Source organism: Mauremys mutica, chromosome 11 (genome assembly GCF_020497125.1).
Source record: "Mauremys mutica isolate MM-2020 ecotype Southern chromosome 11, ASM2049712v1, whole genome shotgun sequence".
Taxonomy (NCBI): Eukaryota; Metazoa; Chordata; order Testudines; family Geoemydidae; genus Mauremys; species Mauremys mutica.
Genome location: NC_059082.1, coordinates 82,934,401 through 82,956,952, shown reverse-complemented (window position 1 = coordinate 82,956,952; position 22,552 = coordinate 82,934,401). Strand labels below are relative to the sequence as shown.

General features: G+C 48.2%; 1 protein-coding gene across 3 annotated transcripts in view; it reads right to left on the bottom strand.

Annotated features, from left to right (window-relative positions):
- RAB26 (RAB26, member RAS oncogene family) overlaps nt 1–22,552 on the bottom strand; it is a 191,169-nt gene that overhangs the window by 167,204 nt on the left and 1,413 nt on the right. For all 3 annotated transcript variants that reach the window (XM_044979688.1, XM_044979689.1, XM_044979690.1), the window contains exon 2: nt 17,994–18,104. In XM_044979688.1, the coding sequence (XP_044835623.1) occupies nt 17,994–18,104 (111 nt within the window). The remainder of the gene's footprint in view (nt 1–17,993; nt 18,105–22,552) is intronic.

Here is a 22,552-nt window from a genome sequence, read left to right as displayed (position 1 = left end):
AAGTCAATTATTATGATGGGAAGTTTCTACTTCAACGTTTCACTAGCGTATGACTGGGAGCGGAGGAGTGGCTAGTCTTTGAGCCAGCACATAACCACCTTAATCAGGTTTCACTTCATGACATGGCCAGACTTGGGTCTTCAGTAGCCTTTGCCAGCTGGGCACGGGCCTTTAACGTTTGCCATTCTTAGTAAGATTAAAACGTGGCCATCTTTAAAATAAATAGAATCCAAGAGAATGTTAATACAGATAATCCCCTGGCCATCCCATGCACCGATACACCTGGGTTTTGGCAGGATGATAGGGGTTCCTCTTTCTTTTTCTCCCCAGCTTTATTTGCTCAGTTTGCAAAGTAATACATCCTACAAAATGCACAATAAAAAACTCTGTGGTTTTACGCTGAGTAGAGCCCAAACCTCGGCTTGCTGATGTGACAGCTACATGCTATTCACTCCCCCATGAGAGCAACTCTGAAAAAACTTTCAGCTTCCTCAAAGGGTAGTTTTTGGGATGGTACAAGTGCACATCAAACCCAGATTGTCCCAATATCTAGCCACCTTGTATCTAATTCACCCTGGGTTTGGTTTCTTAGTTATGCAGAGATTTCTCTGCATTTTGTGACTTACTTATTCCAAGTGTGCATTGGTGTGACCGTATCTATCCCATTCAATCAGACAGAAGAGAACACAATTTGGTTTCCTATAGCACTCAGTGTATGAATAATGCAAAGTGCCACACAGAGTGGCGAGTTGCAGACTGCGTGTGATTTTATGCAGGCTGATATGCCAAATGTTCCCTCTCTGAGCCCCTCACTGCCAGTGTGTTTGCTAAGACTGGACAGGCCGGTGGACTCAGGAACGGGATATGGAGCTTTTTTCATTTCCTGGACAGCGATTTAAGTCTTGGTCAGCCTGGGAGTTGCCAAAATCAAGTCTCCATGAGCAGATGACTCCTGTGACGCGTGGGATTGCGTTCAGACCCATTCCTCTCAGAATGGGCGAGAGTCTAGTATCTCAGCTGGAAACGTGTCAGCGAGGAGACCAAGGACTGAATGGGCCATGGAGATTCAATCCTAGAGGAGAGGCTCACTGGCAGGGGGAAGCGTGACTGAGGTTCAACCCCCCCACACAGCCCTGCCCGTGGTTCCATAGCTTGTGGGGGAAAGAGAAGGCACTAGCCCCAGGGCTGCCAGGCCGGACCCACTCTCACCAGCCAGCAAGAACAACTTGGGCATGTTATGACTTTGGCGACATGAATTCAAGTCCTTCTTTGCCTGCGTCAGGAAGCGAGTTTGTTGCCCACTAGGACTTCGGGGGGATTACAGGCAGCACACACGCACTGGCACGTTATCGGCATGCTGCAGAATTCAGACACATCCAGAAGCTTTGATATTCTCCAAATGCAAGCTCCAAAGAGACATGAATAAAATCCTAGCAGATGAGAACAAGGGAGGAAGCAGCTCTCCACTCTCAGCATCACTTGGCAACTGAGCCCCTGCATGCAAATGAAAGGCTTTGGTATTCATGGGAGTGGGAGCTGGCAGCTGCAAATAAAGCAGGAGCTCGGCCTCCCTGAGGGAGAATGGTTCCTGTTCACCCCTTGAGAGCCCATCATGGGGTGCTGGAAAATGGAAGCAGGGGCAGCTAAAGACTCTGTCATCTTAACAGTCAGAATTTCAGGAAATATTCCCCCGTGTTTCCACTAGCACCTTCCCTCGTTCCAAGGGAAAGCTTAAACAGATCCAGTCACTTTCCATTGTCAGGCTGCTAGTGCACTGCTCTCCTCTGGGCAAAGGAAACAGACGAGTCGGTAACACCTCCTAGACCTAACGGGAGTAGAGGACTCCAAAGGCTGCAGTGGCCGGGTTGCAAACATGGCAGCCAACTTCATTTGTTCCTAAGCCAACTACACAAATTATGTCAATCTGCTGCGCTCGCAAAGCTGGACTAATTGGAACAAACCTTCCCAAAACATGCTAGAGATTTTAACTGGGGAGCAGGCGTCGGGTCCCTGTGATCCCTGGGCAGCAGAGTTCAAAAATTCAGCCAGAGCAGATTTAAAAATTTTATTAAGATGTTAAAAAAAAGTGAACGGTACAGAGTTTAAGCATAGAAGTTTCTGGTTATCCGGGAATAACATACAGATTATCGAGGGTGCAAAGTTTGGTTTAAGATCGGGTGGCATGAGGAATACATAATCTGCAATATCCCCGATTGGGAGTAAAAGGTTGATGGGTCAAAGTACAGACATTGAGATATAGAATCATAGAATATCAGGGTTGGAAGGGACCTCAGGAGGTCATCTAGTCCAAACCCCTGCTCAAAGCAGGACCAGGGTGTACAGTATGAGTGGATATGATGAGATGGATGGACTGACCCTCATTTGGTGAGATTTAATGATCAGGGAGTTTATGGTTCCAGTTCATATGATCCAATGGAGAAGGTCTCAATGCTACACTCTGAGATTGCTGCTGGAGGACTGGTTGTATCCATACAGGTACTGCTGTGTCCACATAGGCATTGTGCTGTAGACTGTATCGGCGGAGGGTTTATGTCACTCAGGGAACTGGTGTGACTTCACTGGCAACACTTCAAGGTTTTGTTGGCAGGCCTCAAAATTGAGTGTGGACACAATGCAAGGCCGTGCTGACAGACAGCGAACTTTGCTGTGCAGGGCAGGCAGCAGGGGAAAGGCAACCCAGGGAGAACCCTCAATACCCCACAAGAGGTTTCCTGGGAGGAGGTCTCCCGTTTAAGCACTGAGCAGCTCCAGCTCTGCTTAGCTTGGAAGTTGTGAGGCTAGGTATGAAGGGGCCAGACTGACACAAACAGGGGAGTGTTCTTTGGGGATTCTTACCACCATAACTGGACCTGGCACCACCACAGTGTGCCTGACTCTCATCCTGAGAGTCAGAGCAGGTAGCAGAGCCCTGCACCTAGGGAGACAGAAGGAGGCCCCCTTCTAACCATTGCCTAATGACTTACACTTAAAAAGGTCATTAAGAAACAATGCCAGAGCGAGGCGCCTTAGGGTCTGGCTACACTGCAAACCAACCAACCTGCAGCAAGACTCAGAGCCTGTGTCAACTGACTCGGACTAGCGCTAAGGGGCTTAACGTAGCAATGCAGACATCCCCCTCAGCTGGAGCTTGGGCGCTGAGACCCTCCCCCCCTCAGCAGGTCTCAGAGCCCGAGCGGGAACGTCCGCACTCCTATTTTTAGCCCCACAGTGCAAGCCCGAGTCAGTTGACCTGAGCTCCAAGACTTGGTGCTGGGGCATTTTTTTTTTCTTCTCTGCAGACGTACCCTCAGTGATCCTGCCTGCTCCCATGCAGAGCACCCAAACCTATCTGCACCCCCAGAGTCAGAGTCCCAGACACAAAAGGATCTGGACTTTTAGTCTGGGGCCACGTGTAAAACCCACGGGTTCATTAATATCATGACAAAAGCAGTCTTCGGTGATGAAATAGCCAAGAGTCAGTCAAATGGATACTTTGAGTTGTGACTTGTATGATGCCTTCAAAACCCAAAGAATTAACCAAGGGTCCATCAATCTGGGGGCTCCAATCAAGAAGAACAGACTAAAGTTGTGCTCAAATGCAAAGAAAGTCAGAGTGCGGGTGGCAGGTGCTGTTACAGAGCTAACAGCCAACCTTCGGCCAGCACAGTCTGCTTTGTTTGGAGATGTGTGAGCGCGGCGTGGACGAGGATCAATGTGATGTTTCGAGCAGCAGGGCTCTAGACAGAGACAACCCTGATGATGACTTTGATGAATAAATGTTTTAAGTCCCACATGTCAAGACTAACGTCCCTAGGATCAGCCACAATCAATTTTATGTCCACAATGCAGCCCTGTGTTAAAGTAGAATTAAAAAGCCATTGATTTTTCAATGTTTTTTCAAATAACACAGCTATGTAGTTGTTCATAATTGTATACGTTTTGTACCACGGTGTTCGTGGGAGAAAGGGTTTTCAAATGATACCCAACTCGACCCATTTCCAATGACACTGTAATTATCAAAACTGGAGGACCTGGAGGTGGGAACCAGAGGGATGGGGGGGTGAGTCCCCTCCTCCCCCGCCACACAGCAGAAGATGACACCTCTGAAACTCTGATTCTGTAGATTTTTATGAATCAAATGCCACCTCCCTGGCCTTTCAATCACTACTTTGCTCACAGAAGGAGATTTTACTACATTGTGCTCCCAGTCCATTTGCCAGGAGAATAAATTGCTTCTGTTCTGCTCCAGTGGCTCACGAGGAAATCCTCTCTTACTTAGCTCATGGAGAAGTGCAAGAATAGAGGAGACTAACCATGCATGCAGGCTTGGCTGTGGTTAGCCTCTCTCTCTCTAATACATTGCTCCAACCATTAAATAAAACGGTTTGGTTGAAGGCGGCCATTGGTCATTATCTCACTGGTCTCAGGTTTCCAAAGGAGGAAAAAACTCCGATGCTGAAATGCAGGTCTGGTCTACACTACAGACCTATATCGCTATAACTACGTCGCTCAGGGGTGTGGATTTTTCACACTCCTGAGCGATGTCGTTATACCAACCTTAGCACCGTCTCTCCGGGGGGTTATGTCACCAGGAGAGCGTCTCCCATAGACAGAACTACCGCCTCTAGGGGAGGCAGATTAACTCCCCCGTCGGCCTAGAGCGTCTTTATTAAAGCACTCCAGCAGTGCAGCTGCATCAGGACCGAAGCAGTGTTTTAAGTGTAGATTTGCCCCCACCCAGACCTGTAGGGTGCAAGCGGCTGCTGTGCACAGGATAATGCCCCCAGGCTCCGGTCAGAGTGGAAGAACGGTGAGATCTCACCTTGAGACAAGTAAGAACAAGAGGCCCTGAAGGGGTTTACTTGGAGAGACCAGAATGGGGAGAGAGGTGCAGCTAGCCCCATAACCTGACACGGCCCTTGAAGAGAGAATCAAACAACATTCACTACAGATCAGTGTCACCTGCCATGGAAATGTACAAGTTCTGCTCAATGTGCAGAATTTATATTAATGGGTGGATCCATGCTGGGGCTGCTCATTCATCTGCCAACACTGTCCCTTCCCCTTATCCCAGGTAAATCCAGGCTCTGGCTAGTTGATGCGAGGTCAGTAATCCTAGTCTGCACAGCCTGTGTGCTTGGAATAAACACTACCATGTTCCTCGCAATGCTAGTCTCTCTCTCTCTGATACAGTCATACATCCACACTGCATCGGCAATTTTGCTGAGGAAAGATACATACTGTACCTTTTTTTTTTTTAAATCCACAAACAAAGTCACATTAAATGCAGCCTCTTTTGGCTCTAGGAAGGAGAAGGGGGCAGTGAAAATCAACAGCCTTTACAGTTCAGGGTCATAAGCAATCGCTTTTATTTATGGTGTACAGCAACAGTTCCCTTGCACAGCCAAGGCGAAAGCAAAGAGCGCTCTCGTTATGAATTCAACTTACCAGCCCCGAGATGCCTGCTTAATGAGATTCAGTGTTGTGCACACGGAGAGACAGCACAGCTTGTGTCTCTCAGAGCTACAGACACTGCCCAGGTGCAACAGTGCACGCAGGCAGGAATGCTTCCCGTGCAAACCAGTTAAAATTCACAGGACTCTCCGCTGTAAAAGCTGGAGTAGAGATCAATTCAATGGGAATTATTATTCACATGCAACAATCTGTTCTGGGCATACTAAGGCCATGCCACAAAAGCCAGGATACAGCATCCAGCATGGCACCCATCAGGCTTCACTCGAGTCATTGCAAAGTCCGAAGGCTGCTAAAGCCACCAAGCTTGGCTGTTCAGGACACCGGGCAGGAGCTCCTTTGGGAAACATCACCTCTATCCGACAGCTGACTTCTCTGCTGAAGCTTTACTTGAAAGGAGGCACATGGATTCCTGGGTCTAGGCAAAGGCAGGCTAGCTACAGAAAGTCAACTGGCACCTACACAAGCTGTCCTGGGTATACATGTGGGAATGCTCCATGAGGAAGTCAGAGAGGCCCAGAGTGGAACAGCAAAGGGTGCATCTTTTGGGAAAGAAACAAGGCCCGGTTGCTTGAGCCGAGGACTGGGAGTCAGGATCACCAGCACTCAATTCTGGGTTTGATGCCGATTCCTTATGTAGCCCTGCACCATGCACTTCACTGCACTTTAAATCCCTACGCAAAATGGGGATCAGGTGCAGAGGGGTGCCACTGGGACAGGGTTTTGCAGTGAAATATATCAACATGAGCTCACACTGGCCACCCGAGTGCTCTCATCACAGCTACATTCTCCCACAGAACCAAAGAGAACCAGGACATGTCTGGTTTACAAAAAACATTTTAAGAGGATGCAGGAGACAGCGTCCAGTTACAGAGCTCAAAAAAACCAAGGGCTTCCAAAGAGCTCTGCTCCAAATTCAGCCAGGAGAGCACCACCTTCTTGACGAAGAACACCGATTAATATGGAAAGCATCTCCTCCACTAATGCAAGGACACAGACAAGCTTCTTATCACAATGTGAATTCCAAGGAGAAAAGTTTAAAAGAAATGCAGCTTTTTAAAAAATGTCAGGTCCAGTTACAAAAATCTTAATTTACACAACTTGGCAAATGCATGAGGAAAACACAAAGGTGTAAGCTTCTAATTAGCACCGAGATTCACAGGGAGAAGCAAGATACAGTTTCTGAAGAGCCTCATGATCCAGGAGCCAACAGTTCAAAGACTGGTTAAGTGAGATGCTAGTGGGCTTGATTCAGCCACTCGGATGGACAGAGGATCGGACAGAACAATGGAAAGCCAAATTAGAACGTTTGCATCACTCCCATCAGCTAAAAAGGAATAAACTTGGGAATTAACTGGCCCTTTGACTTTATGGCTTTGGTATGATGCTCTTCCTCCAGCTGGCGATGAAAATGAAATAGAACTACAGCAAAGCATGGAGCTTTCATTTCAATCAGGGTTTTCACTGTGTTCTTGTAATTACCCCACGATGCTGCTTGCGCAGTGTCACTGTGCGGTGCAGGACGCCTGCCTCTGATTTACAGCGAGGCACTTAAATTTCATCTTCTCAGGACTCTTAATCACCAGGACGAAGGCTTGCCCTGCTCAGAATATTAAGTGACCCGGGAAGGTTGCCAACTTGACAACACTGGAGGCCAGAGTCTTATTTAGATACAGAACAAGTGCAGCCCTGGCAGTGGCACCACAAGCCCATTGCTCCATCAGCGTCAGCCAAGACTGACTGGAAGATGCCTCGTGTCTAGGGATGAGGAGAGGTTATTTCCTTTGCCCAGCCAGTCTGTGGGCTCTGCAGATGATGCCAATCACTGACATTTCTGAGAGTTTTTAAGGATGCACTATGCACCTCTACACTATGAAGAGAGAACCCGCCCCCCACCCCCTGCAATTTGCATAGACCCACAAACAGCTGAGAGATGTTCACATCCTCCTATTACCACTCACCTAGAGAGGAAAGACAATGCTGTATTGCTATGAACCCGACCAAGCCAACTACGGCCCTTCCGAAGGGGGAGTTTGGACATTAATATGACAGCCAGAAATCCAGGAGCTTCAGAGAAATTCAAGATAAACAGGCAAGGGGGAGAGCGCGAACAGGTGCAACCCTCCCTTCAGAGCATCGCGTGACTGAGAGACGGTGGGATCACAGAGGAACGGAACAAATCCCTGGTCCGACAGGAACTGGGGGAGAAGGAAGCGCTACAGACAGGCTTTGCGCAGAGAAATGGCAGTCAGCTCTGAATCGAAGAGCTCGGTATATTCCCAAGAAGGCTGGAAATCCTGAGCGGAAACCCTTTCTACAGCTCTGGAGTTCCAAACCCCAGAGTGAAAATCACAAAGGCAGAGAAACGCCTAAGGCAGAGGAAGAACTGTCTCCTGCCCTGTGAGCTTTTATGGGAGGAGAGTTGGGATCATGTTGTTTTGCAAGTCTGGGGGGAAATGGTGCTGGAATCTCGGGACGTTCTTCCCCCTTTCAGTCTAATCAGAAACAGAACAAACAGTGGGGCAAGGAATCTCTGAAGCGATGCGTCTATAACTAAAATGATGCAAACTGGAAGAAGACAATCTGTTTTAAAAACCCCAAACAAATGAAGGTTTAGAAAACAGATGGACACGCCAGCATTTGGGCTGGAGGCACCAGGGCCTCTAGATGGAAGGGCGGAGTGCCCAGAGGTTTTCTGGAAGATGGTTACCAGCAATTTCAGATGCAACAGGTAAGTACTGGGCCATTCAAATCAACAGAGCACACAAAATCTTATCTCAGAGACCACTGGAGTACAAACAACCTCAGACAATGCTTGTTAAGCTCCATAATTAGAGAAGGTGTCATTGTTGCAAGCAGTGGGAAAAGAGAAAATTGAGTTTCAATTAGAGCTGGGTGAAAACTGGAAAAATAATTAAAAATTCCATGACCGGTCAGTCCAGTTTTTAAATTAATTTGCTTCATTTCTATTCAGTATCCTCATATTCACATCCTCAGAATATTCTAGTGAACAGGCTTTTCAGGCCAGAATGTCCATGGAAACAGCAGATTTTAAGCCAGTGTTGGACAGTATGCAGAGAGGGTGAAATTCAGCTCTGTGCAAAGCAATAGCACAATGTCCAGGCACAACTTAAGCCTTCCAATTTGGCCTTAAATGGTGCATAGGCCTCCTGCTAGCCTTCTGCACGGAGGGGAATTTCATCCCAGAACGCAAATGTTATAGTCACTTCCTGCACGGAGCCCATTGCAGACTGGATTCCACGAGTCAGGTTAAACCCACCAGAGAACAGAACGTGCACACACAGCTCAGACTGTGAATACTCGGAACAACCAAGCAACATTCCATCAACTAACCATTAAAACATATGCACGGTGGGGGGAACGTGATCAGCTCATGGACAATTTACAGAGGGGGAAAAGGGGGGAGATGTGGGTGTGGACACATCTTGAATAAGCAAGTAATTAAATTCACCTCAGCTCCAATTTAAACTCTGGGATTTTGTTTTGCTTCCACGATTTCGCGCCAGCAGTTACCATGAGAAAGAGTCCAGCACGTACACATTTTAAAAGGGGGGCTTGGTGTAGGATTTTGTCAGTTGTAGGATGAGCAACAGAACTAATAGGATTTTTCCAAATCCATGATTTGCCCCCTATAGTATTGTTAGGTTGGAGGCTGCATGGCCCTCACCAAGCATGTCTGGATCTATCGAGCGGTTGGGTTTGCTAGCCAATTTCCACAAACGAGGGATCTAGTGAACGCCCCTTTGGTTAGTGATAGCTGAAAAAATGGAAGCTACCACCCACAGACAAGACTTAATGCCAATGCCAGGGCTGGGGACTGATTTGATTGTGTGTCTGAGGCAGAGGCAGCCAGAAAGTTGGTGGAAAGCAGCAGAAAGTCGGGAGACAACGACAGAAGAATTTATAGCCTGACTCAGAGAAAGCAAAGAGACAGCTTTTGGTCACAGTGGTGGCTGGAAAGGCAGGCTTGGAAAGGTACATAAGGAAACTGCCCCCTGTTTGATTCCTACTGTGTTCAGGGAAACAGAACTTCATACATTCTTTGTAAGTAAACAGGATCACACCACGGAAATACCTGACACCACCGCCAATTTCTCCTCCTAGCAGAAACAAGTGGAAAGACCCCCAAAATTAACTAAATGCTTGAGCTAAAAAGAGGAAACAGTAGATTCAATTATGGAAAGAGTTAATTTCTTTTTAAAGAGACGCCAATGGAGCCTATCGGGATGAACTAGAATACAAGATGGGAGGCCTATCCTTTGGAAGGAAACCAAGAAAACAGCACAGGAATTTGGACAGACATTTCTGTCACTTAATGAAAGTCAATGGCATCTATAAAAGCCACTGGGTTTTGTCCTTTCAAATGATCAGGCTAAACACACGTAACCTCCTGCTCTGGATTTGTTTCAGATGCAGCTCTACCATTAGCAATAGCGATGGGTAAAGGGTCAGTTTTCATAAGCCCCCGTCCAGACCCAAACACCTTGGGCTGGCTACCCCAGGGTGCACAGAGTCTTGGAGCGTTCTGGCACTTCCCACCTAAAAGGCGAAGATCGCTGTCTTTTCTGATGGACTCAAAATGCTCCCACCATAAAATCAGCTTAAAAAAGAAAAGATGCTGAAATAATTTCTACGCCCAAACTAAAAATTAACGGACACAGTTTGATGCATTTTGTGAAAAACTGAATCCTTGCTGGGCCACTCGTATTTCTACGTCACCACAGCTCTACTTTGCACAATATATATAAACTCAAAGGGATATTGTTCTCAGAGCCTATTCTAAAACACAAACCTGGGAAAGGGGCTGTGCACATGACAGAATGATGAAAAACGAAGAGTCCATTAGAAATGACAATGCCAGATGAATTTTAAATGGGCTTCTATTCATTTAGATTTGTTCAGTATTATGTAAACCATTACAAAATAGCTTTGCGGAGACCTAATGGTTTAACATTCTTGAAATTAATAGCCTCTCCTCTGGCCGGCATGGACCACTAGACCATAGCCCCTTAGCTCATCCTCCTTGGGAGGAGAGAGGATCAACATGCCTCTCTTTCAATGTAGTGTTGAAATCAGATGCCAGAGAGGGCCTTGGATGCTGCATGAAAAATGTTACAGGCAGCCACCTGGGTACACGGAAGCACCTCGGACAGATCGCTCCTCCTTAGAGAGAAGCGGCAGGGACTTTGCAGACTGTCCATTCTGTTGGCGAGCTGCTGGTCTGGCCAGGGTGAGCTGTACAGGAAGACACCGTGGGTATGTTTGTAGGGCTTGCATGCCAGACAGAGACATAAACAAACTGTTTATTCATCGTGTTTTATCAAGCAGAGACACGCAATCTGGCACACGCACAGCGAGGACAGGGCTGTACGATTCAGCATAGGAACAGCAGCTCTCTGGTGCTTACTAGACCGGCCCTGCATCTCTGCTCTCCTACGGGGGGGAAAAGGGGGAGCACCGATTCAGAGCGGAGCAGTTCTGCAAAGCTGCTCTTGGCGCGCCTTGCACCACTCCTGCACGGTACAGAGGCAGCAATCAGGACGACTGGCTGGGCAGTCACGACAGCGCAGACACACCCGGCTACACTAGGCCTTTCTTGAACTGCCACCGCACTGGGCGCTCACTTTGCAAAGAGATGCAGACTCAAAGGTCCCATTGAGGAATCGGCTGCGGCCTCTTCCCTCTGCTGGGTGTATTCAGACCCACTCCGGTGTTTGGGCGATTCTGTCATTCACTATGGGCCGGCTGCAGAGTGGACATAAGCCGTAATTGTACTGGTACCTAAAGGAGGAGATTTTAGTTACACGACCGTGGGGTACGCCTGGAATTCTGGAACAACCGGTCCCAGACTTTGCTCCCCTGTATGCAGCTGAGTTAACTGCCGTGACATCTGTATGTACGAGTGCGTCACTCATTGATTATTTACCGGGGCAGCCAAACTTACTGGCCCTCCGAGCCACATACAACGATCTGCAGAGGTTTGGGAGCCCCAGCAGGCATGTCCCAGGGGGCTGGAGCCCTGAGGCCCCCCTCCCTGCTGGGCAGAAGCCAGAGGCAATGCATGGGGGGGGCACATGGGGTCACGTGCCCCCACATATTTTTGCCAGGGTTGCTGGCCCCACTCGATCACAGGGTGCCCCCAGGCCCCCGTCCTTGCACGGCAGCTGCTGGAGCTGACAAGCTGGGAGCTGCGGCCCTGGGGAGGGGCGGCCCCAAACAGCTGGGAGCTGCAGAGAGAGCTAAAGCAGTGGCCCCTCCCTGCAGCGCCCAGCTGCTTGCTGCTGCCTCGCCACAGGCGGCGCTAACGCCTGGGAGCAGCAGGTGAGGGGGCAGGCGTGGGGGGAGGCAAACCTTCAAGTTGTGCCCCCCGCCCCTTCTCAGCAGGTACCAGTCGTCTCTGGCAGAAGCCCCCCCGCAGGGTGGAAGCCTTGAGCCTCTTCCCCCCCAGTCTGCTAGGCGGAGATTGGGGCGGGCGGGACACATAACAGGGAGCCGCACTTAAAGGGCCACACGTGGCTCGTGAGCCGCAGTCTGGCCACCCCTGGATTAGTACAATCCAAAAGGGATGCAGAATTCCCCAGAAACCCAAGGGCCTTAACCCCCCCGGGTGATACCCCGGCATGGCTTAGGCAGACCTGCTGCCTTCTCTTGGAATCTCGAGCTTTGGAGGGTATAACCAAGCCGCCAGCAGACCTCTGGTCTGGTTTTCTGGACCTTAGCGGAGGCGAGCATGGTGCTCTGTATCATGGGGATTCAGGTTTTCTTCTCAACAGCCAATGACCCCAGCTGTGACCATGGATAAGTTCCCTACCCTCTTGTGCCTCAGATTTCCCCATCCGTGCAATGAAAGAGACAGTACTTATCTCACAGGTTGGCGAGTGGATTAATTTTGCAAAGAGTTTTGGCACCTCCGTTGAAGCAGCAACATTTTACGTTTGCAGCTGAATCTCAAGATACTTTACAACAGCCTTACCATGACAGGGAAAATTAATTAATTTCCCTTTTCATTAAACAGCAATAGCCCAGCATTTGTCAGTATAAAGTCCCTTAATTATAGCTTACTGAAAACAATATATAGTTAATTTACTTTAGTCAGAAAATTTGATGCCAAATCCCTAGATTACACAAAGTTGTGATGCGATGGTTTTGTTATTAGACAAAACACAAATTAAAAACCACATCCACTCATGCAGCAAAAACCTCCCATCTTATCAAGTGACAGACTCATCAGCCTTGCGATGCAAACTGTAAGAGATGTACAATTACACAGTTGCTGCAGATAAGAGTCTTCTGGCTGTACATCTCCATGTCCAAAACCCATTAGTTCTTTTCAAAATCCGTAATAAGTTTCAGCAGAGTTACATAGTTTTCTTTGTATTGTTTCGCCACATGACTACTCAATATATGTTGCATAAACTGATATGCTGGAGAAGTGAGTTAACCATAATTTGATTGTCTACTGGTACTAGAAAATGCAGAAGGCATTCCAATGAATAATTCATCGGACTTCAGTATCAAAAGTCAGTGTTCTAGGCATTGCATTGGGTAGTAAAACACATTCCATTTTAAAATAAAATATTGAGCAATTACTTTCAGCAAAACCGAGTCCATAACTTTAAATTTGGTTTTACAAATCCAGCTGTAACTTGGCAGCTATGTAAAACTCATCCACCTGCTCTGTCCCTAAAGCCTACTCTATTTGCAGGTAGCACCACCTCTGGTATTTCCACAGAGATTTCGAACCAATCCTTTTATCTCTTATCCTAGGCACTGTACCAGAAAAAGCCAAATACTAGAAAGATATTGTTCATACACCTGCTTACTAGCAACTTGAAAGGAACATTGATCTCATGGCAATCCTCCAAGAAATGGAAGAGATCTGAGGAACTACTGAAAAGAATCCTGGGGGGAAAGAAGTTATTAGAGGAAAAGTGCATGTTTTCTACAGAATGAATCTAAATGCTCTGTGCTGGATCTAGGCATTAAGGACACTACAAAGCTGACAAGGACATATTTTTGCTTGGTTTGGATCATAGGCACAGCAAGTACCTAACACTTCTATCTACACTTGGGGCAAGATTCTTACACATTTTGAGCTACTGCCTACCAAAAAAAGTAAAGGAAGGAGCAGACAGGCACAGCAGGAAAGGTGTTATAGGATGGTAACAGATAAAGAACAGGTCACTGATTTATTATAGGGTCACAATCAGTATTCAGCGAGATAAATCAGTCAGCATAGCAATGTGAAAAACCAGCCCAAAAGCTACTGTTACAGTGATGCAAAAGGAGGGACATCATGCTATGAAAGGTGCAATATACCCCAAATCCAGGCTGTTAGTACAGCTAGTCAAGCAGCAAAACAACCAATTCACAGATAAAGCACCAATTTCAACATGCTACTGGTCACAGAGCTATCAGCTATTCAGGAGACTGCTACATAGTTGTGAAAGTGTTCACAAATCCCAGATTTACGTTTAACACAAATGTCTGAACATTCAAACCAGCAGCTCATTATATCTTGTTCTGCTGTTTAAAAAAAAACGGCTCACTCAATCAAGGAGTAGACACAAAACCATGTGAGTTTGAGAACCGATCTCACAACAAGAAACATGAATTTCAAACAATCCAGAGCCTGGAGAGTCCTTATGAACAACAAATACCCCTGCAGAAATCAGGAATAGTCCATGAATGACTGTAGTCCATCATGGGTTAGGCATTCATGACAGGTTTCAGAGGGGTAGCTGTGTTAGTCTGTATTATCAAAAACAAGGAGTCGTCCTCGTGGCACTTTAGAAACTAACAAATTTATTTGGGCATAAGCTTTCGTGGGCTAAAACCCACTTCATCAGATGCACGGAGTGAAAAATACAGTAGGCAGTATATGCATTAGAGCACATGAAAAGATGGGAGTTGCCTTACCAAGTGCAAGGGGTAAGTGCTAATGAATCAAGGCGGAAGTGGCACCAGCCAGCACAGGTGCAGCATCTCCCAAATGCCAGGTGGATCACGTCCGTGCAGTCGTGGCTAGTATGTGCATGGGGGCCCACTGACTGGTCTGCCTGGGGCCCGGAATTGCTGTCCGCGGGACTGATCTACTTCATTGACATCAACAGGACATAAAAACATGCTTAGGAACTTTCATGAACCAGTTTTCCTTGCGATGTTCATGGAGCCAAACGCCACTAAATGGCTACTTTTGGGCATTTACTCTCTCATAAAAAGCTGGTTCCACGGCCTTGTATTCTCTCTCTGGACTGCTGTCCCTTAAATAAAACATGAAATGATACAAACAGGTTATTTTCGAGACAGGCAGGGCCCTGGTGGCAAGAAGCTGACGTCCTGGGGGCTGCCCCCAGAAATGGCAGCACAAATCTCTAATGCCAAAGAGAATTACTCACCTCTTCATGCTGGATGGGCATCCAGCCTTCAGGAGCTCGATCCCGGCTCACCAGCGGCGTGACATGGTCACCCCTAAAGAACAAGCCCTTCACAACAGAGAGTGTCTTCGCAGGACACAATTGCCACTTAGAAACATGGAGTGTTTGGAAAGAATCCGCTACCACCTGTCCAGGCTGCAACTCGCCTACAGGAGGCCACAGGCTGAGTGGGCCACTGAGGCTGACCTCCCTTGCTCCCTGAATTGGTCACGTCCAGGTAACAGCAGACACACAATGGCACGTGTGCGCTGTGGTTGTCCGTGGTTTAACTGTTCTGCAGATCAACTGAGGTCTCCAGGGCTGTCACCAGCATGAAACATACACAAAACTATTACGTTTAAAGAGAAATATTTTCTCTGGCTGACAGTTTGGAAAGCTGGGCCTGTGCGGTGGCACATTGAAAGGGCTCCTTGAAATTTAGCAGCAAGCCTGAGTTAAACGGGGCTACCCGTGGTGGCAGTTCTCAGTCCTGATCGGGAAGAATGCAGCTGGCAGCTGAAGATCTGGCGTACGCCACATCAATGCACCAGGGAGCCGAGGGGCTCTGAAATGCTGAGAGAACTCAGGAAACGTGCAACTCAACAGCACGAGGCTGCCATAAGCAACGACACAGGATCTGCTGCAACATGCTCTCCAGCTCCATCTCACCAAAGCGAGCTGCCCGCGCTGCCATCAGCCGTTCTCTCGGTTTGCTGGGTTCTTGTTTATTTACGTTTAATATTCAGGTAAACACTATGTCTGATGCTAATGGGGGGAGACGAATCCATTTCATTCCCTCATTATTCGCATTCGTATGCAGCCTGTTGACACGACAGGTTTGGAATACGGATGGGCTCAGTGAGGGTATCTGAGCGGCTCACGCAGCGCGTTTGTTTTCAGGCTCCAGAGGTGGGGCTGCAGGACAGCAAAGTATCCCAGCTCCGTTTGCGTGCTGGGCGTCTCACGGATGACTGGGACATGTGCACATTGAGAAGCGAAAGCTCTACCAGCCGCCTTTCCAAGGCGGGCTCCTTCCCAGCCCCTCCAGCCTTGAAAGACTCTGTATTCATGCTGACCTGCTGGAGGAGCTGGAGCAGGCTTTGCTCCCACTGACACAGTGATGGGCCAGTGACGCGCAACCTTTTCCATACGAGGGTCCCCCAGAGCCGCCGTTCAGCTCCATGTAGCAGGCTCTAGCTGGGACTCCCCTCCCCTGTAGCAACATGGGACGGGCAGGTGGTTGTGAACTCCCGATTTCGAACCCGAGGAAGACCCACTATAAAACAGGAGGCCTTCTTTAATATCCTGGATTGGGATGAGAAGTACTATATCAATAGGAAACACTGCACATTGCCCAGGAACCTCTTGCCAATCGATATAGACACACCTTACAAATGCAAGCACCTCTGAGGAGAAATGTAGCAGCTGTTTAAAAGGACAGTCAGGTCTAAAAATAATAATCATACTATTAAGGGAATGGAATTTCTTCCTCTCTCTTACTCTCACCACCTTAGATTACTAAAACTGAAAGAATGTTACACATCTCATTAACTAGGCACTATTTATGCTGCCTCTTTATTTTTTGCATTTCTCAGCTCAGACAAAGAAAATAGATTGGAGAATCACAGTCAATTCCCACTAATTTTCACTCCCGAGCACTAGCACAGTGCTGCAAAGTTCTGGTTGCAAATGCTGCACGGGAATTTTCTGTTTGCAAAAGGAGTTTCCATTTAAGTTATTTTTTTAAATATTGAGAGAAATATTTTGATTGGTTTTCTGTTTTTCTCTTTTTAAAAAGCTTATAATATAAAACCTAAATCTGGGGACAAATTTCACTGATCAGGAAGTCATGTGCTGTTCAATGGACATTGGAGTGCAACTACTGTATTAAGTTAAAACAACAGGAGGGATGCAGGCACATAGAATGTAGTTCCCCAAGACACTATCAGAAATTTGTGAACAAAGGATGCTATGTGGCCCTTTAAACCATGCGTGATCAGGACCTCTGTTTCTGATCTTCTATGAAGCCAGTACTGATCAGCACCTGGGCTGCCCAGAACTGTGCTAGGACCCAGGGTCACACAGGCTCGGAGGGACAAGTATGTCCCGGTGTCAGCATCATCACTTCCAGCAGTGCCCTGGTCTGCTTTGCTGGTGGGTCCCTATGCCATAGGAACAGGCCTGACTCTACTTTGCTTTTGAGATCCGCCTAAAGTGGTGTGGCTGCTGCAGCGTAACCCACACTGTAACACAGACAAACAAAACACACTTTCAGATGCGGCCTCTTGCATGTCAGAAAGTCCTTCCCACAGCTCGGGGCTGATGCACTGCACAGAAACAAGGCATGCCTGAAAAGGAAGCACTCCCCTCAAGCAGGCTTCGAAAAAGAACAGTGGGGAGGGTGGAGATTAAACGAAACATTCCTTCGCCAGTATTTTCCTGTGTCCCATTCAGTGCTTAATTTGTAATGGAAGAGGTGCTGGAGCTCAAGCAATTTTTTTACATTCATAACTGATGCAGGAAGCCCAGAGGTGCCGGGGCTATGGACTGCCAAGCCCAGAGGTGCCAGGGCTCAGCCTTGGCACATATCTAGCACTGCTCCCATTGTTAACAGCGTAGCTATATGGGTCTGAATGAAGCTCTCTCCTACCCGCTGAGGTTTTCAACTCATGCTGTACCCTGCAGTGAGGTCATATGCCTGTGATTATGACATCACAATACACATACATCAAAGCAGCATCTTAAAACAGAAAATATGAAGCTTCTGCTTCTCCCATCCGAATTTCCCAGGCTATTACTAGCCTATGGCAATAGAAAACCCGTTTCCCCACACCCTGAGATGGCAATACATCACGTTCTGACACTCCACTAGAGCAGATAAAGAAAGCAATGGCTGTGCAAAGCACATGTGTGTAACCCTGATGGTGCTTTAGCAGCAGCTGTGGAGGACATCTTCCTCACCCTGAGAACTCGGAGGTTGGCATTTGCTACTCACGGAATAGTTGAATACAGGAAGGAGGGTCGGGGGAGGGAGGGACACCACGAAAAAGCAACATTGTATAAAGCTGTTCAACAGCACCTTACCCTGAAGTCAATTCCAACCGTAGAAATGAAGCTGCCGGCCAGGAAAGCGCCATCTTTAAACCGCACCAGAAGGCAGGTTTTGCCAACCCCAGAGTCACCAACCAACATCACCTATGACAGAAAAACAAGCGCAATGCAAGTTAGACATTATTGTAAAAAGGAGGAGGAGGGTTTTCCTTAGGGGAAACCTAACTACCGAGACTGCCCCCGGCACCGAAGACCCCACTGATGTTAACGGGATTACTCATGCACTCAAAGTTAAACACATGCCTCCATGTTTGCAGGCTTGGGGCTACAGTTAGATTCACTTTTACTCAAGGCCAGGAGTGAGAACAAGTTTTCTACTTTTAAAAAAAGTTATTAAAAATTATCACTTGTCCGAGATTAGAGACACACCCCCGTGGTGTCTGACTTTGACCAAAGGAAGAAAAATCCCCTGTACAGATTGCTACGACATCCACGAATCTGCCTTGCAATGGCCAAATGCTGCTGTTCACATGATGCTTACAGCAGATAACTTTAGGACCCTGGCAAAAGACAGTATGCGACAAACCTCAATCGCTTTCATTAGAGAGAGATGCTTTGAGAGCTTCTGTTCTCCCTGTGTCATAACACAAAAATAAGGGGACATAAGAATGGCCACACTGGGTCAGACCAAAGGTCCATCTAGCTCAGTATCCTGTCTTCCCACAGTGGCCAGTGCCAGGTGCTTCAGAGGGAATGAACAGAGGAGGTAATCATCAAGTGATCCATTTAATGAAATAGAACGGTGGTAAATGCAAAACTGATAAGAGTGACTATTTTTTTCTACCCACCATGTAATTAGACTTTGGAACTCATTGCCACCTGCTAAGGCCAAGAATTCAGCAAGATTCCAAAAGGGACCGGTGATATTTTGACAAGTTAATCCTTCCAAAATTTTTGTTAGCGACATTAAACCTCATAGTTCAGGATTTAAGCCAAACCCTGACATTTAGAGACCAGGATGACACCTAATGTGGGTGGCAGATTATCCCATATCTGCTACTGTGCGGTTCTTCCACCTTCCTCTGAAGCATCTGGCACTGGCCACTCTTGGAGACAGGATACGGGGGTAGATGGACCTTGGGTCTGATCCATTATGGCAATTCCTACGTTACATGCAAGTCACTGGGACTGCAGGAGGAGTAAGGGTAACAGGGTATCAGAATCTGACCCCTAGTTATTCTGGATGTACAAAGGTACGTTATTTAACCAGACATGCCATGTAACCCGGCAATTTTTAAAATACACATTAATAACCCTCGAAGATCCTCAGGGCACTCTTACGACGTACAGCCAGTATGTACGGTTTGGAGATATTGTCCTCAAGCCTAGATGCTACACACCATTAACAGCAGCATGTGCACAAGTCAGTAACGGGGCCCGAAAGCTTTGGAGGATCTGGGCCACGTCTCCGTTTTACAGACAGGGGAACGGTAACAGTTGCACTCAGGTTTCATTCACTTCAGTGGAGCAGGATGCAGCCCAGAGAAGTCAGTGGGCTAATTTTAAAGGTGCTGAGCACCTGCATCTTCCATCAGCTTCACTGGGATTTGTGGATGCCCAGTACTTCTGCGGGCCTGCCCCAAAGCCCACTGAAGTGAGCCGATTGACCAGCTTTGCTTTCAGTGGCCTTTGGATCAGGCCCCAACTGACTTATTGAGGGGACACTGGCAAAGACGGACTAGAAACCAGGGGTGCAATTCCAGTGGCAAAACTCCCATTGACGGGCCAGGATTTCATCCTGGGAGTTCTGTGCCTGAGCAGCAGCCCATCCACCCCCACCCCCAGCCCGCTCTTATTACTTAGTGTGTAAATTGTAACAGTACCCAAAAGCATTGTGCTCCAAGGTCTGATACACGCACACACACACCAATGTTATATGCATTATAACCTTAAAAATGGAGCTTGTCAACCCAGCCAGGCAGCAGATGGCTTCCCTTACAAAGATTAGCTCTCCGCAAATCAGTCTCACTCGGTGTCCTGTAATAAACAATCATCTCTCCGGCTAAGATAGCTGCTTGCATGGCAGGAGGGAGTTCTGGTCTAGATTTCTGGCAAGAGGGCCAGCTCCAAGTTCATTTCTCAACTCCAGCCTTGGAATTCTGAGTCTGCCCAAGTGCAGGGAGTTTAGTGGGATCAGCAACGTCCCCACGGGGCTGTTATTCACAACAAAAGGCCAAGGAGGACAAATCTCACTTGCACCAGTCCCACTCATTAACTGGGGACAGGACAGGACAGGGCCTTAATCTTTATAGGTTCACAGACACCGACTCGCTAGCAAGTCACTTGGATTTGGACAGATGCACTGAGTTTCTCATCATCTTGGGCAGCTGCCAGAATGCGAGATGGGGAAGGTCCACGGAGTCAGAGTCTGATCTCAGGTTATATCCTGACATCGCTCGGTTGACCTGAAGTCAGGCCCGTTGTACACTAGTGCATTAAAGGTCAGAGTGTAGCCTCTGCCTTGCGCTTCTGTACACAGCAATGATCTCTGGTGAGGACTAGAGCCCTCCAGCGACTGGGAATAAGAGTCCTACAAATCAGCTCTTTACAGGCTGCGGGGCCATTCATCTCTGTCACTCGTTCAAACACGAAGCCAGACCAAATTCAATTAGAGGCTGGTAGCTCCTGCTGGCAGCTCTTTGGCTTATTTGAAACATCTTGGAGTTTTCTATCCAGTTCCTAACGGAGCAGGTGTCCCAGTCAGGAAAAAACACGGCAGTGAACAGTCCCTGGCCCCCTTGCTGGCCATCTCGGCAGAGGCCAAGGACGGGATGGGTCAGAGAGACGGACAGCGAGAGAGGAGCCTTGCAAGCTAGAGCTGAGGCAGGGAAGCTTGAGCTGCTGCTGCCTCTGCTGCACCTTCTCTGGAGAGGAAACAGAACCGTTCAGGCTCCAGGGCTGCGGATGTGTCAGGAGCACTGAATTCACTTCAGCCAAAGGCAATTGATCTGTCAGGCCGCACACTGATTTTCAATCATGTCCTGGACTCCTGGCTGCACAGGGTGCCAAAGGCACCGAGTCTCTTTATACACTGCGCCAAGGTTCGTACCTTGCTGCAACCCGCACTGGCTTCCACACAGCTTGATCCTCAACGCCAGAGGGAACTGGGTTAAGGCAAGGCTCAGAGCAGGCTGGGTCATGTGAAATTACAGATTCGGGACAAACAAAAACAGAGGGCTCCAAGGTGGGCAAACAGAGGGCTCCAAGGTGACTGCACTGGAATTGACACTTAGATCCAGTGGTGATAGGTGCCCCAGAAATACGGAGGAGACACAGACCAGGCTAAAGGTACAAACTAATGAAATTCCATCAGCAGCAGGCAGAATCAGCACATTGCAGCTGGTTAGAGGAACACTGTCATCTTGGTTTAGAAGCCAAGTTTAGATGTTGTTAAGGGGGAACCAGAGGGTTCCAATACCTAATTGGAACAGAAAGCTTTGTATTCGTCATTGTAAAAGGTCAGTAGAAAAGGAGGATTTTTAAGGAGGGTGGGAAGTGATTTGCATTTAAACCACCCGCTGGATCCCAGTCACTTGTGCCTGAGACTCAGAGAGCGAAACTGACCAATCTAATTTCACTGCTGCAGCCCAGTGATGAAGAATCAGAAGAGAAATGAGCATGTTTGGGGGTTTAGAGGCGAGATTATCTGAACAGTGCCCCCCTTCCCAGTACGTTTTTCAGGGAGCTTCTCCCCCACAAGCACGAAGAGGAACTGTATCTGGAGTAGCCGCCTGCACAAGAGACCGTGGGCAGGTTTGTAATTCTCTCTTGGTACCACACCTAGCCCAGTGCCTGGGGACAAGAGGCACCACTGCCCTACAGAGAATGCAGCTCACTTCCAGAACTCCAGAGGCAAAGGAAGAGCAGCTGCTGTACACAGGGGGACACTGACTTTTTAACGTTCCAGTGAAAGCTACAAGATCACAAAGGGTAACACTGCACCCCTTAATGCCCATGGTCCCTATGGCACATAACTGACTAGTCATCTTGTCACCGGGCTGTTAAGACAGGAACATCTTCAGCTGTTTCTTTTCAACCCCATTTTTCAGACCCACTGGGGCGGGGGCCAGGGAGGCTGCAGAAGAGTGGAAGTTAGTAGGGCACCACTCCGGGAACTGCCTAACAGGGAAAGGGGGGGCCCCGCCCGTGCCAGCCAAGGGGGGTTGCTGCACACGCTAGCGCAGATGTCCAGAGTAAAATAAAGCGTAGGTGAAAAACAAGGGAAATCTCTGCCCTGCAGGGCTCACCGCAGCCAGGGTTCTGGGCCGGGTAGGGGAACTTTTCCTGGAGCCTTGTAGTTGGAAGTCATAGCAGTGGCAGGCTGGGTGCCAGGGGTTAGGTTTGGGGGGAAGACACACGAAGATCTGCCCTTACCCTCTCCACTAACTCCCTTTCCCCCTGGTTCCAGGGAGACCCTCCTCTGTACCCAGCCCAACTCCCGCCCCGCTTCCCGGCGGCTGCTAAGGTGCAGCTCCACGGCTCTCAATGCGAGCTCCCGGGCTCTATTCCACCGACCGAGTGAAGCTGCAGGG